The sequence below is a fragment of the Dipodomys spectabilis genome, unplaced genomic scaffold (assembly GCF_019054845.1).
Source record: "Dipodomys spectabilis isolate Male_0828 unplaced genomic scaffold, ASM1905484v1 ptg000365l, whole genome shotgun sequence".
Classification (NCBI taxonomy): Eukaryota; Metazoa; Chordata; class Mammalia; order Rodentia; family Heteromyidae; genus Dipodomys; species Dipodomys spectabilis.
In genome coordinates this window covers 15,193,454-15,208,929 of record NW_024871042.1, presented here as the reverse complement: position 1 = coordinate 15,208,929, position 15,476 = coordinate 15,193,454, and the positions used below count along the sequence as shown (strand labels likewise).

The following is a 15,476-nucleotide window of genomic DNA, read 5'->3' as shown; positions in this document are numbered from 1 at the left end:
GGAGGAGGGTCTCAGCAGGACATACTTGTTAGATTTGTGACAGGCACCTTGTCACTTGGCGCTTGCACCCTTGTGCTTGCTTCTTGCTCTGGTTAGGAGAGAAAGTCGTTTTTGAAAGATCTGGCAGAAGAGCGGAGAAAGCATGGGAACTTCCTTTAAAGGAAAAGCAGTTTTCATAGCATGTAATGACGGTAACATTGTGTTCCATTCTCAATGTTTTTCCCAGAACCTAAGTACTTGGGGCCTCAGTTTCCTTGGTTATGAAGTAAGAGTTGAATGACATCGGAGGGCTGTTCTTCCACATTCTTCCTCTGTCTGACTCACTTGGACCTCTTCCAGTATGTCTAATAACATGGCAAGATACAGCTCCAATTCTCTGTGAAGCCTCTAAGGCCAGCCTGATCTGATGTGGTCAGTGGAAGGTGTGTTTGTTTCAGGTCTGCAACACGAGAAGGACAAGCAGCTGAGAATAAGAGGGTACTGGATGGCTCACAGGGCAGTGTAATGTGGCCAGACACTCAGTCATATTCATTTATCTTGTGATTCATGCCCCTTTTTTTCCCCAGGCCTCTTCCTGATGAACTGAAGGAAAAATACCTGACCTTCTGTAAAAATCTATAAACAAAAATAAAAGTAAATGGAGAAATTCACATTTATAAACAATAAGGGAAAAATTTCAACCACTTCTATTCCCAACACTCAACCTATGATACTTACATAGAAGAAACTAAGGATTAGGAAGGGGAGAGAGATTTACTTTTCTCTATAAGTTTTTGGTAGTAATTTCATTGTTTTACTCACATGCTTTTTTCCCCTTTTGTGTTAGTACTGAGGCTTGAAAACAGAGACTTGCATTCTCCCTTAGCTTTTTTTCTCAAGGCTGACACTGTACCACTTGAGCCACAGTACCACTTCCAGCTTTTTGCCAGTTAAGTAGAGATAAGAGTTTCACAAGCTAGGTGGCAGCGGCTCATGCTTATAATCCTAGCTACTTAGGAGGCTGGGATCTGAGGATTATGGATTGAAGCCAGACAAGGGAATGAAGTCTATGAGATTCTTTTTTTATTTGTTGGTCATGAGGCTTGAACTCTGGGCTTGGCCACTGTCCCTCAGCTCTTCAGCTCAATGTTAGAATTCTACCACTTGAGCCACAGCACCACTTCTGGTTTTCTGGTGGTTTATTGAAGATAAGAGTTCCATGGACTCTCCAGTCCAGGCTGGCTTTGAACCATGATCCAGCAAATCTCAGCCTCCTGAGTAGCTAGGATTATAGGTGTACACCACTGGTGTCTGGATCTATGAGATTCTTATATCCAATTAACCACCAGAAAACTGGAAGTGTGGGGCTGGGAAGGTGGCTCAGTGGTAGAGTGCTTTCCTTGCATTCATGAGGCCCTGGGTTCGATTCCTCAGCACCACATAAGCAGAAAAAGCCAGAAGTGACAATATGGCTCAAGTGATAGAGTGGTAGTCTTGAGCTGAAGAGCTCAGGGACAGAGTTCAGACCAGCAAAAAAAAAAAAAAAGAAAAGAAAAAGAAAAAAAGAAAACTGGAAGTGGCACTATGCTCAAAGTGGTAGTGTACTAAAGCTCAGGAACCCATGACAGAAAAAAAAGAAAAAGAATCTAATAACCTTTCCTGCCTGGACTGGTTTTGAACCATGTTTTTCAGTTCCCAACCTCCTGAGTATCTAGGATAATAAGCATGACACCAGCACTTGGCTCACATGCATTTTTGAAACTAAAAGTATTTTAAGCCCCAACATGAAAAATGAGTAGCTGGCACTGGTGGCTTATATCTATAATTTGAGATATTCAGGAGATTGAGATCTGGAGGATCATCATTCAAGTCCACTCTGAGCAAAAACATGTCACTGAGACTCCATCACCCAAATAACTGGCTGGGAAGCATGGCTCAAGTGGTAAAATATCAGCCTAGCAAGCCAGAGGCTCTCAATTCAAATCCTAGAACCAACAACAAAATGTAGCTGAGATGACTTTGGACTTGACAGTTTTGTGGACTGAACCGTCTCTGAACCCATAAAGAGCCAGTGGGCAAAACAAAGGTCCCAGGTGACCCACTTGGTATAATATTCACTCTGTTCCATTCACCAGGATCTCTCCCCCACAGGCACCAACCTACATATTTGGAGGCTTTTTTCCCTTTGCTCTCCTTCCTCAAGAGTTCAGGCTCCCCTTGTGCATCTGTGGTGATCTCCTACAGAGCCAAAGCAAAGATCCCATCACTACACCCCAAGTGGTATGTAGAATAACAAAGGAGCAGTTAGGGAACACCCCAGGAGGTGAACACCCCCTAGAAGACACCATTGTGTCTTCTAGGTCATCTTGAGACCCTAGAATGTCTAATGTGTTGTCTAGGCAGCCACAAAAATGGAAGTAGACTGGTGCCCTGTGCAGACAGCACAGAGGCTGTCTGAGAGGCAGAAGGACACACCACGGGTATAAATTCATCTTGGCACACATTGTGATGCAGGAGAAAAATGGTAGGGTGGGGACTGGGGTATGCAAAATGAGGAGTAAATGCAGAGAAAAAAATTGCAAAAGTAAAGAATAAAGCACACATGTCTCCCCTGTTTTGGAAGATTATATACAAATAGTATTTCTCAGGAGTTAGCCTAAAATGCACGTAACTGCCGGGTGCTGGTGGCTCACACCTGTAATCCTAGCTACTCAGGAGGCTGAGATCTGAGGATCACGGTTCAAAGCCAGCCCGGGCAGGAAATTCCATGAGACTCTTATCTCCAATAAACCACCAGGAAACCAGAAATGGTGCTATGGCTCAAGTGGTAGAGTGATAGCCTTGAGCTGAAGAGCTGAGGGACAGCACCCAAGCCCAGAGTTCAAGCTCCACGACCAACCAACACACACACACACACACACACACACACACACACACACACACACAAACACACCACTTCAAATCCCCATCCTCACTCTGATCCTGAAAGATTACTATAAAACTAGAGATGAGAATAAGGCAGTTTGATCAAATGATCATGGCCTCAGACATGTGAAATTTAAGTGTAGAAGAAGGAAGAAAATTCATAGACCGGGCCAGGGCCTTCCAGGTGTCCCCCTTCCCTGTAATATCTCCTCAAATCCAAGAGGAACAGCAGACCTTGTGTCCCAGGGGAGGAAGAGAGAATCTCCAGAGCTTCAGGAGGAGTAGAACAAAACATAGTCATGAGTTGCCTGGTTTTAGGAAAGAATTAGTGCCGTGTACATGCGTGTGTGTGTGTGTGTGTCCATGAGTGTGTGAGTGCACTTGTGAGTGTGTATGCATGTGCATGCACTAGTACTGGGGCAGGGCCTGGTTTTAGGAAAGAATTAGTGCTGTGTACATGCGTGTGTGTGTGTGTGTGTCCATGAGTGTGTGAGTGCACTTGTGAGTGTGTACGCATGTGCATGCACTAGTACTGGGGCAGGGCCTGGGTACTCTCCCTTAGCTGTTTCATTCAAGGCTACCACCATAGCATGTGGGCTCCAGCTCCACTTCTGGATTTTTGCTGATTAATTGAAGAGTTTCTCTTTGACTTTCCTGCCTAGGCTGTCTTTGAACTGCAGTCCTTAGATTTCAGGCCCTTGAATGACTCTAGGATTACAGAAGTGAACCACCAACTTCACTGGAATATTTATTACTGACTTAGTAAGCCAAACTAGTCCTAAGTCCTAGTGCCATCTTCTCCCCTCCCCCCATGAAGGGAGCCTGCTTTGTTCCATGAGAAGAACTTAAAAAGTGAGAGGAATCTGAGGTTTATATAGTGAATTTGAAGATTAAGTCTTAAAATGGCATAATCTCTCCCTGGGTTACAATTCCACTATGGAGACTTTTTTTTTGTTCTCAAGAATTGTCAGTCTCAGATTGACAGCTGGGTTTGACTCCAATCCTGACATTTTCTTCTTCTGTTCGTGGTCATGTTCTATCCTGTCATTTGTGAGCACTGGTATGGGAACAGTTGGCCATCAAAGGAGAAGGAACTATGACCAGTTTGGTGGAAAGAAGAAAGCCCAAGAGCTCTCTAAAAAGGCAAAGAGATCTTGGTCAAAGAAACAGCAGTGTGGCATATACTTCCTGCTGTCCTTTCTTCCCAGGTCAGCATTCTAGCTTCGGCAAGCCCTCTGCCCCTCTGCTCCTGGGGTAATTTTGCAGCCCTAGGCAGATATATGTTTGAACCGAGATGTAGCCCAGGGAGAAGGAAGTAAACACTCCTTGGCAGCTATGGGGGGGGCAGCATTTTAGATGTCTAACCTGACAGAAGGATTTTTAAGGGACACTTTATTGAGGAGATGGTCTCAGGAGAAGGAAGTACAAGAAACAGACACGTACATGGAAGGAATGTAAGCAAAGTTGTAGTTCGGGGAGGGTCATGCCTCAGGCTGATTTCATGGGAAGCTTTGTAGCATGAATTGTAATTGTACCAGAGTTGTCCCATTCAGAGGCACAAGGAGTGGACTAACATTCACAGTCATTTGTCATTGGCTACCCCAGGCTATACCAAGGGGAGGCATTCATGTCCACAACCCTCAAGGGTAGCCCTTCCTGTCAACCGCGGGCAATCTACCAGAGAAGGGTGTAGATATGAACCCTCATGGTAAATGCTTGGGTCAGCTGGGATCTGGCACTCTTAGTGTGGTAACAAGGATCTAAGCAAGCACCAACCACAACCACTACATCAGGCATGATAGTTGGAAATGAAATTTAAATCCTAGTTATGTCTTCTTAAAATATCCTTTTTTTCATGAAAGCTTCCTTGATTCTTACCCTGGAAGAGTAAATTGTGAGACTTTCATTTAACAGGATTATCTTGAAGCTAAAGGTCAACAAACCTATTTACTTGGAGGAAAGGTAGAATTTTACTCACATCCAAGTTCAGCTTGGTCAAGTTTTAGTGCAAGTTGAACCTGGGTTTTTAGATTCCAGGCCCAAAGTCTAGGAGTCTCAACTTAGGGCTGTTCACTTACCCCATATGCCAAATAAAGAGATGGAGAAAGATTTATTGCATGGAAGCATGAGAAGACAACATTCCAGTACATCTTCACCTGTCTTCAGAGGTACAGACATTAGAGGTACAGAGGTACAGAATTATGGGGAAGGAGTGAAAACAATATGCATAACTGAAACAATCCCAGTCTAAACCATGGCCTCATTGACTATCAACATGGGTTGGGGCAGAGACAATCAGTCATGGAACCAAGGTACATCCATATTAGTGGATCATACAATATGTTTTTGTATGTTGGCTTATTTCCTTTAACACATGGTGTCTTTAGAGTTTATCTAAGTTGTACCAGGCATCGGGATTTCATAAAACTGAATTTCACATATTATATCTGTATACTGTGGTTTTATGGAGGACCAGAAGCTGTTTTTTGTAATATTGTGATTCTTCCACCTATAAAGGACCAGTTCCATTATTTGAGTTAAACACACCCATCAAGCCTACCAGGATTAAAGTAGAAGCTGTGCCTGGAGCCAGTGGTTCACACCTGTAATGCTAACTATTCAGGAGGCTGAAATCTGTGGACTGAGGTTCAATACCAGCCTGGGTAGGAAAGTCTGTGAGGCTCTTATCTACAATTAACCACCAACAAATCAGATATGGAGCTGTGGCTCAAGTGGTAGAGCACCAGCTTAGTGCAAACAAACTAAAGGATACCACCTAAGTCCTGAGTTCAAGCCCCAAAACGAACACAAAATTAAAATAATAAAAGAATGAAATGAAATGGCAGCTGTGTGCCATGACCTCCTATTCTCCTCCTGTTGCCAGCTGTTAGCACAATCCCTAGCACATTATATAAGTTCCCAGTTGTTATATATTGTGCTAGGCCCTGGTTGCTCATGCCTATAATCCTAGCTACCCAGGAGCTCTGAGATCACAGTTCAAAGCCAGCCTGGGCAGAAAAATATTTTGACACTCTTATGTCCAAATAATCATCAAAAAGCCAGAAGTAGAGCTTTGGTTCAAGTGGTATAGAACCGGCCTTTGGTGAAATAGCTAAGGGACAGAGCCCTGGCCCTGAGTTCCAGCCCCAAGACTGGCACACACACACACACACACACACACACACACACACACATACACACACACATATACACACGAAGAAGAAGAAGGAGAAGGAGAAGGGGAAGGGGAAGAGGAGGAGGAGGAGGAGGAAGGAGGAGGAAGAAGAAGGAGGAGGAGCAGGAGGAGGAGGAGGAAGAAGAAGAAAAAGGAAAGAAAAGGAAAACAGAAAAAGCAACTCTTCAAGCAATACCTAAGGCACTGTCAGGTTGCCATTCAAATAGGCAAGCAAGTGTATAAGACTCGGAGTTCAAGCTCCAGTAGCAGAAAAAAAATGTGTAACTACCAGTCCCATCCACAATCATTCCTTCCTTCTTATTTGAACCTACTACTGTTAAATTTTTTTCTCTTGATGTAATTCCAGGAAGTGGCACTGTGGCTCAACTGGTAGAATGCTAACCTTGAGCACAAAGAGGTTCAGGGACAGTACCCAGGCCCTGAGTTCAAACCCCACAACCACCACCAACAACAAAAGTTATAATTCCAGATGTATTCTGCCATCTTGGTACCTGAGCTTATGTAGACAAGCTTCTCAGAAAGTTCATTTCTCTAAGTTGCCCATTCCCTTCTAATTTGGCCGGTGTCTGCTTTTCTCTCCACAGAAGTCAAAGACTATGAGCCTCCTTTTGGTTCCAAGGTACGGGAGCACCCTTGTGTGGAAAGCATGAAGGACAATGTGCTGAGGGATCGAGGGCGACCAGAAATACCGAGCTTCTGGCTCAACCACCAGGTAAGGAGTGACAGCTCTGAGGGAGCTTTGTGACTAGGAGAGAATTTTGAAGAATGGGCTTAAACAACAAGGCAGGTCCCTTTGTACATTATAATGGACCAAATAACTCTTGACTGTATCATAAGTTACAGTCGATCACCAGGTATATACAGCACCCTAAAACATCAGGAAGACATTGGGTACATTTTTATTTTCCCAGTTTCCCCTGCTTCTCCCCCTTCTATTGATTCTGGGTTGAAGTATTTTGCCTCTGCTTTTCACTTCCAAACCAGGAGTTTTTAATCTCAATCCATTTGCTTTCCCAAATGTTTTCCTCTGGGGTTCTTCCACTTTGGGAGGAAACACTTCATAATTGCAAACAAGCAGGACTATCAGGTAAGTGGACTGAGAGGTGACCGCTGGATGCAAGGTCTACAAGCTTTGCGCATGAGGCTTGGAGGCTGCAGGTGCTCACATGAGGAAGGAGCTTCACTCACCCCTAGAACAGAAAAGTGAAGGCTTTCTGTTCCATGGAGGAACAGAAAACCTGCTCACTTGCTGCAACTTAATGGCTTCTCAGTTTTCCTTTCCAAGAAACAGAAGCTGCTGGGAACCAGTGTCTCATGCCTGTGGCCCTAGCTTCTCAAGAAGCTGGTATCTAAGGATCATACTTTGAAGCCACCCTGGGCAGAAAAATTAGTGAGACGCTTATCTCCAATGAACCAGCAAAAAGACCAAAAGTGGGGCTGTGTTCAAGTGGTAAAGTTCTGGCTTTGAGCAAAAAAGCTAAGGGAGAGCACCTAGGCCCTGAGTTCAAGCTCCAGAGTTGGCACAAAAGGAAAAAGAGACCTGGGCAGCAGTGGCATACACTGTAATTGTAGCTACTCAGGAAGCTGAGACCTGAGGATCATGGTTAGAATCCAGACCAAGTAGGAAAGTCTGTAAGACTTTTATCTCCAGTTATCCACCAAAAAGCCAGAAGTGGAGCTGTGGTTCCAGTAGTGCAGTGCTGGCCTTGAGTTCAAGCCCAGAAAGGAAAAAGAGAGAGAGGGACTTATTTACAATAATTAGTATATGTCTGGAACAAGCAGAAAAGGTCAAAAGCTATGTACATATGACCAGATAAGATGATGTTAAGAGAAATAAGCCCCAAGATAGGGACACAAGTGGTTTTCTCTTTCTTGCTATTGTTTCTAACATATTTATAAGGTACCATGTGATTTTTTTTTGTTGCATTGTACGTTCTTCCCCCATGGTATAACCCCTGTTTTCACTGTATTTGATGTTGCTCTAACTTGGGGAGGGGAAGGGAAAAAACAAAATGTTTAAATAGGGATACAGGTTGACCCATTGTAACAATGAGATGTACAAGACACTATGTTGAAAAACGAACTTTATAATTTAGGCGGTGGTGGGGGAAATGTAGTTGTGGAAGTGGGAGGGCAGGGATGGTAGGGAGAAAAAAAAGGAGGAGGCAACAATACTTGATAGGAAATGTAGTCATTACCTTGCTCATGTAACTGTAACCACTCTGTATAGTATTTTTACTATACTTATTTAAAAAAAGAAAGGGGGTTGGGAAAAAAACAAGAGAGAGGAAAAGAAAGGAAGAAAGATAAAAGAATAAATGGAAGAAAAGAAAGAAAGAAACAGAAACAAAGAAACAAAGAGAGAGAAAAGAAGGATGGAAGGAAGGAAAGAAGGAAGGAAGGAAAGAGAGGGAGGGAGGGAGGGAGGAAGGGGAAAGGGAAAGGAAAGGAAAGGGGAAAGGGAAAGGAAAGGAGAAAAGAAAAGAAAAACAGGGCTTTCAGGGAAGCACACTGGCCTAGGGATCCAGGAAGGACTATCTGAACTCTGCATTCAGGGACACTTGATGAAGGCTATGATTAGATTTTTTAAAAAATATAGGTCATGAATAAGAGAAAAATGGTAGAACTCTGACACACCCAGGAAACAGTCCTCATTGGAGAAGGAAGAGAACAGCACTTCCCTTTCTCACTGGCAGATAAACTCTTTATTGCCAGTTTTGGATGAATTCCCTCATCCATGAAGGCTGAGGCTGTTGGAGGTTTTCCTAAGGGCAGGGCACATTCAGATAAGCAATGGAAATAGCAAACCAGGAGCAATCAAGAAGACAAATGGAAGGAAGTCTGGTGTGAGCCAGCACTGGCCCAGAGCAAGTTAGCCATGAGAGGGCCTGGTGAACCAGGGTGCTGAGGGTCAGGGGCTTTTCCAGGCTTCCAAGAAAACTGTCTTTATTCAAAAGGTGCACAGCTGTTTGTATAAACACTGAAATAAAAGGCAAGAATGGTAGGCTCCTTTCAAACTCTATGGCCTCGTCTTGCTGTACAGTTATTTTAATGAAGCCATTATTCATGATGATAAAATTCTAGAAAGATGTTGCATAATACATTTTTTCTCTTAATGAGATTTGTTGCCCTATTGATTTCAAGTTAATGCTTAATATGTAATTTAATTTACCCCCTGTAATTAGGGTGCTTGAATAAAATAAATGTTACTAGAATCCCAACAATAGTACTACTTTAACAGGGCCATCAATCAATACTGTCAATTAGGTGAATTACTCAATTAATTCAACATCAAGAACTCATGGACTGGCAAGGGAGCGAACAAAGCTCCAAGATATGTTGGGCAGTTATTGGTACAAAAAGGCAAGTGCCTGCTCCCCAAAGCAGGGTTAGGCAGACCTGTCCTGCCCTGTCTACATAGGAAGATCACAAATGGCAGCATTTACTGTCTAAATGGGAGGAGCCAATTCTATTTCCACCTGTCAGACCTGCTGCTTAGCATTGAATTGCTTTATATTCAGAAGGCCTGACAAGGTAACAAAAAATATTTGCAATGCAAAAGAAAAATCAAGTCAGTGAAGAATACTCTTGTAACATTTCCTGGACTTTATATGTTGGGGGTGAACCCTATGAATCAGTCAAGCACATCTGGCATACAGAGACAGCCATGTTACAAAATCCAGCCCAGTGCTGGAGGAGAGGAATAGGGTATCGCAGCCTCACTGTTGACAACTCTGGAAGCTGATACTGGGTAATCAGCTGACCACTGTGGGCTAGGATCTTCCTGCACTGTTACAATAGTCATATGTATATGATCCATCTACATGACCTTCTGGAGAAAATAAAACTCCAAAGACAATAAAAGGTGAGCCAGGGTGGGTGGAAGAAAAAAGGAAGAAAGAAAGGAGGGAGAGAAGGAGAGAGGAAAGAAGGCAGGGGGGACAGAAAAAGAAGGAAGGAACAAAGGAAGGAAGGAAAGAAGGAAGGAAGGAAGGAAGGAAGGAAGGAAGGAAGGAAGGAAGGAAGGAAGGAAGGAAGGAAGGAAGGAAGGAAGGAAGGAAAGAAGGAAAGAAGGAAGGAAGGAAGTTTCCAAGCAGAGAAACTATTCTGTGTGATATGATAATGGCAGATGCATGTCCTTACATTTGTCACACCCATAAGATGTACATGATAGTGGGAACAGTAATGTATTCATGTTGGTTGTGTGGAGCCCACCTGTTGATGGTGCCTTTTGGACCCTTCTCCCGTGGCAGGGCATCCAGATGGTGTGCGAAACGCTGACGGAGTGCTGGGACCATGACCCAGAGGCCCGTCTCACGGCTCAATGTGTGGCGGAGCGCTTCAGTGAGCTGGAGCACCTGGACAGACTATCAGGGAGGAGCTGCTCAGAGGAGAAGATTCCAGAAGATGGCTCACTGAACACTACCAAATAGCTCTTCTGGAGCTGTCCAGACCAAGTTCAAAGAGGCTGTATCATTACCAAAGAACAGAGGCAACAGCAGACTGCCCTGAACTGATGCTTCCTGGAAAAGGAAGGCATCCCTCCCTCCTATGTGAGCCATAGGCTGAGCAGAACCTGCAGCATCAGAGAATGAGTGTCAGAAAGCATTCTATGCCTTTGACCTTGTCATGGGATAAGCTGTGTTCGCACTTCCTCAGGAAAATAAGATTGATTTTTTTTTACAATAGCCAATAACATTTGCACTTTATTAATGCCTGTATATAAATAAGGAATAGCTATGTTTTATATCTATATCTATATATCTATATATATATCTTTATCTATATATACATATATCTATATAGCTACAGCCATACTCTGAAAAGAGACAAGGAAGAAGATCATATAGTTCCAGGAAATGGTTTCTGTTGAGTGAGAAGGACAGGATTCAAGATAGCATTGGCACTTGACAATCACATGCACCAGGGCTCTCTGACTATAGGATGGGAAGTCTTTGCAGAAGTAGATCATTCCTCAACTCCTGCTTTGCTATGTTGCATTTTCTTTAGCAATAATTACACATTTTCTTTTGCAATAATGACTCCCAGCACAAGAGGTTTTCCCTGGCCGTTGAGCTAAGGACAGTTGCACTGAGTTTGAGGACCATTATTCCTGGAGTTGCTTCTTCTGGGCTTTGCTCTTGATCCTCACACCCCATATCTAATGATTAGTGAATCTTCCTCACCCTAATTCAGAAACTCAGTCCTATCTAGAACTTTGAATGTCTTAAGCTCATCTTTTACTTTCACAGGCTGTAGGAAATTAGGATAATTTCTTTCTGTGAAATTGCCACGTTATCTACTAGTAAAATTGATCTTATGGACTCTCCTATACTATGCCACTATGGCCCACTCCCAAACTTTATTCTTTCCTAAGAGGGAACTGCTCTTCCTATCCCTCTCTCCCCATCTCTGGGGCTCTTTGTTTGTAATTTTTGGCACACTTCTGCTTTGTCTCCAGTTTGCTATGCAAACACCCAGGGGGTTCCATTTTCTGCTCAGTACATTCTGTCCTAGTGGAGGATTTGAACACAATACTGCCACTCCTCAGGCACTTTAAATAGATGTTTGGCTTGTATATTTACAGTATTTTTTTAAAAGAGTGAGCCATTTTAAAAAAAGTAGTTGAAGATTTTGCAGTAAAATCTGGAACCCAGGTAAGACTAGTAAATGGTTTCCAGTTTGGTGAGTCTGTACCGCTTCATAAAGCTGTAGACACTTCAAAAGCTGCTTTACTCTTTACTGTAAACATTGGTGATTCCTGCCACCCATGCCCAGCCCAGTCTAGGGATGAAAACTGCCCCTAACCAAGATCCCTGTGAGAACTGTGCATTCAGACAGCCCTTCTCTGGCTGCAGAATTGTGTTTGACTCCTTTTCTGGTGATAATATTCTAAGTCGACCCTTTATTAGACTAAAAGGGGCCCCTTCTTTGCCCATGTGGTCCTGACCAACCCAGGTCTCTTTTATTCCCTTTGTATGTGAGTGGCAGCTCTTTCTCCAGGTAGCCTTTGTCCTGGCTGCCAGTGGCTACACTAGGCTTGTCATCCTCCTCTATGCAGAAATCACTAGTGAGGACTTCAGCATCCCATGTGCCGTTAGGAAATCAGTGTCTACTGAGACAAGAACAAACTATGAGTTTTAATACTCTATAGGAAACTTGTTAATCCATGAACAAATGTTAATGCTGCAAGCAACTATGTCTTCTTTAAAAAAATGTTTTGAAGCTACTTACTTTCAGCCAAATAGGAATATGAAAGAGGGACTGACAGTGAACTGAACAGCTGCTTGGATTGTGGGAGGGTTCATCTCAATGAGGTGTTAGGGTACACACTAGAATTGGGGTATACTTCACACACCCTGCTTAGTGAAGGTGTGCCTGGAGAGCTCAGGATATGGGCTGAGCCAGTGCCTGAGTACCCTAGAGACCCAGGAATGCCACTTGTGCCTAGAGCTTGCCAGGCCAATAGCTGTGGCTCATTGACCTCTAGTGGTGAATTCTAGAATATTGGTCTGGGGGATATCCCAGATTCAAGAGAGTTTTTACTTCCAGGTCATGAGCATAAACTGGAACATAGTGTCAGACAATATACTGTGGCTTGTTTTCTTGATTTTTTTTCTTATCCAAAAAAGTGACCAAGGAATAACATTCTGTAGTTCCTACAAATACTGAGTTTTCTTCACTACTCTATGCAAAGGAACAGTTTTATTCTCTTATGGGATATTTCAGCCATACTCATGTATTAAAATAGGAATGTGAATGCTCAGAACTCAACAATACCAAGAACTTATTTTAATTCTATGCATCATTTGCCTTTTATATAAGGAAAATGTTTATTAGATTGAATAAAGCAAAATGCTCAGGTGAGCTGCCTGTCTCCTGTGGTTATTGCTAGTGTATAATTCCATTAATGTCACTTGATTGTTTTGCAGTGTGTGATGATGTCACTGGCACATCTGCTCCAGCTGAGTCATGTATATTGTCTTCTTCAACTGACCATCTTGTTCCTTGAGAAACAGATCCATCCTAGTACTTCACAAATAGAAGATGGAGTGGTTGTTTTCTTGTAGACTGCACCTTATCCCTCTGCCCTTTCAAAAACCAACTTAAAGGATGCTTTTGCTGGCTTTTTCAAAGTCTCCCAACTTTGTATCTTTGCCCTTTGATCTGAATTATCCTCTACTGTGTTCAATTTGGCAATCCCCGTTTGTAGGAGAGAAAAAAAAAAAGGCCTTAGATAACCATCTAATGGAAGGAAAAGTGCCCCTCAGACAGGCAATGTCTTATTATCTTAATGCAGACAGTCTCAAACAGGAGATCACCCTGTTCCTGTTCCAGTTCTAAAGCGGTAAAATTCCCTAAAATTCTTCTTGGGACAGAGACTAAGCTAATGATCAGTTTGGCCATACCTTTGACTTGAGACTGTTTTAAGTGTGCATATCGTTCTTACCCTCTTCTCTCAATCTTCTTTTCTAACTGGAAGCCATTGTCTGTGCCCCAGAAAACGGTTGGCCATGAAATTGTGTATTGTTTTCCCATGGCTGCCATGTCATTGCTCTCCTTTCTCTGCCCTCCATTCAGTCTTTTCTTTTTCTTTTTGGCATATATGGGAGAGTGGGTATACCTTACTTGGGACTCCTGGAATTTGGGCCTGAGGTACAAATGCCCAGCTTCATTCTGCCGTGGTGTCCTTCCAGGGGCCACGTGACCTCCCCTCATCACAGGAGCTGCTTTGACCCACAGAGCTATTTGTCCCAGTGACTTCACAGTGCAGGCTGTGGACGCAGAAGCTCCCACTTGTTCAGTTTTCTCCATTCCTCATACTAGCAGGCTATTGACTGTCTTGGATGTCTGTCCTGTGACACACTTCCCACATCCTTTCTTCCTGGCCACTGGATCCCCTTTGTGCTCCTCAGTGATTTATTTGAATGGCAAGATGAAAACACTTTAGGAAATGGATTCCACACTATTGCTTGAAGGTATACATGTGTATTTGCATGTGCATTTGTGTGTGTGTGTGTGTGTGTGTGTGCATGGTATGTGTGTATGTGTGCATGTGTTGGTGGCATTTTAGCCACCCTTCTACTTCTGGTGGCTTCTTTTGGTTAATTAGAGGTAAGAGTCTCTAGGATTTTCCTTTCTGGAGCTGGCTTTGAACTAAAATCTTCAGATCTCAGCCTCCTGAGTAACTAGGTTTATATGCATGAGCCATTGGTGCCTGGCAAGAGTTTCTTGTGATAAAGCAGATTGTATCTTTTCTGCCTATACTTCAAACTACCTGATATGGGATCTGTGGGATGTTGTGACTTCTAAGTTATCACTTGGTTCAGAACCACTATGTTGCTAGTTACTATGGTAGTGTCTATATCAGTGTCAGTGTCACCATCCTCCACACTGCTGACATTTTATGTCAATGATTCTGGATTGCAGGAGAGAGAAAGTTGTCTTGTGTGTTATAGTATCTTTGGCAACAGCAGTGTTCTTTACCTACTAAATACCAGACATACGAAACCCACACTGAAAAGTTTGTCCAGACATTGTCATATGTGTGCTAGGGAATAAAATCCCTCTTTGGTAAGAATTACTGAGATAGGAGATGGAGTCCTATTGTGGGCATGGCTATAGTCAAATTTCCTCCTCCACTTTCAGCCGTGAGATTGGGTCAAATGACTTAACCTCTCTCCATGTTGCAGTTTCTCCATGTATAAGGTGGGTTTTCACCGCCTCATTACATACAGATGTGCCCTCTGCTAAACTATACACCCAATATTTTGGAATTGTCTTGAACTTGGGAAAATCTTCAATCATGTGGGCCAATACAAGCACTTGATTTAGAAATGACCAAGTGCTGCTTTTACATATTGGGGGATTTTGAGGAGCATATGTTATTACACAGAGAAACTAGATAAGTTCCACAGGCCATAGGATAGAAACGGATCCAACTGTGTGAGGCTTGCTCATCTGAGGAAAGCTCTCATTCACTGAGTGCCTGCTGTGTCATGGGATTTAATCCTCCAGTGGTCTGGTAGATGAATAGCATATTCATTTACAGAGGAAGAACTCAGTTCCCAGAGCTTAAGGAAGAAGCCCAAAATCTCAGGATGCAGCATCTGGCTATAAATACAAGTTACCTGGGACCTGGCATGTGAAAGAACTATCATTCATGGTTCTTTTCTTTGTTTTGTTTTGCACCAGCATGGGGCCTTGAATTCAGGGCCTAGGTGCTGCCCCTTAGCTTTTTGGCTCAAAACTGGTACTTTACCACTGAGCCACAGCTCTACTTTCAGCTTTTGCTGGTCAGTTGGTGGTAAGAATCTCATCGATTTTCCTGTGCAGATGGCTTTAAGCCTTGATCCTCAGATCTCAGCCACTTGAA

General features: G+C 43.1%; 1 protein-coding gene across 1 annotated transcript in view; it reads left to right on the top strand.

Annotated features, from left to right (window-relative positions):
• Tgfbr2 (transforming growth factor beta receptor 2) overlaps positions 1–12,967 on the top strand; it is a 92,647-nt gene extending 79,680 nt beyond the window's left edge. Inside the window, exons 6-7 of the mRNA XM_042666418.1 lie at positions 6,685–6,812; positions 10,354–12,967. Of these exons, the coding sequence (XP_042522352.1) occupies positions 6,685–6,812; positions 10,354–10,533 (308 nt within the window). The 3' untranslated portion in view covers positions 10,534–12,967. The remainder of the gene's footprint in view (positions 1–6,684; positions 6,813–10,353) is intronic.
• The last annotated feature ends 2,509 nt before the right edge of the window (positions 12,968–15,476 follow it).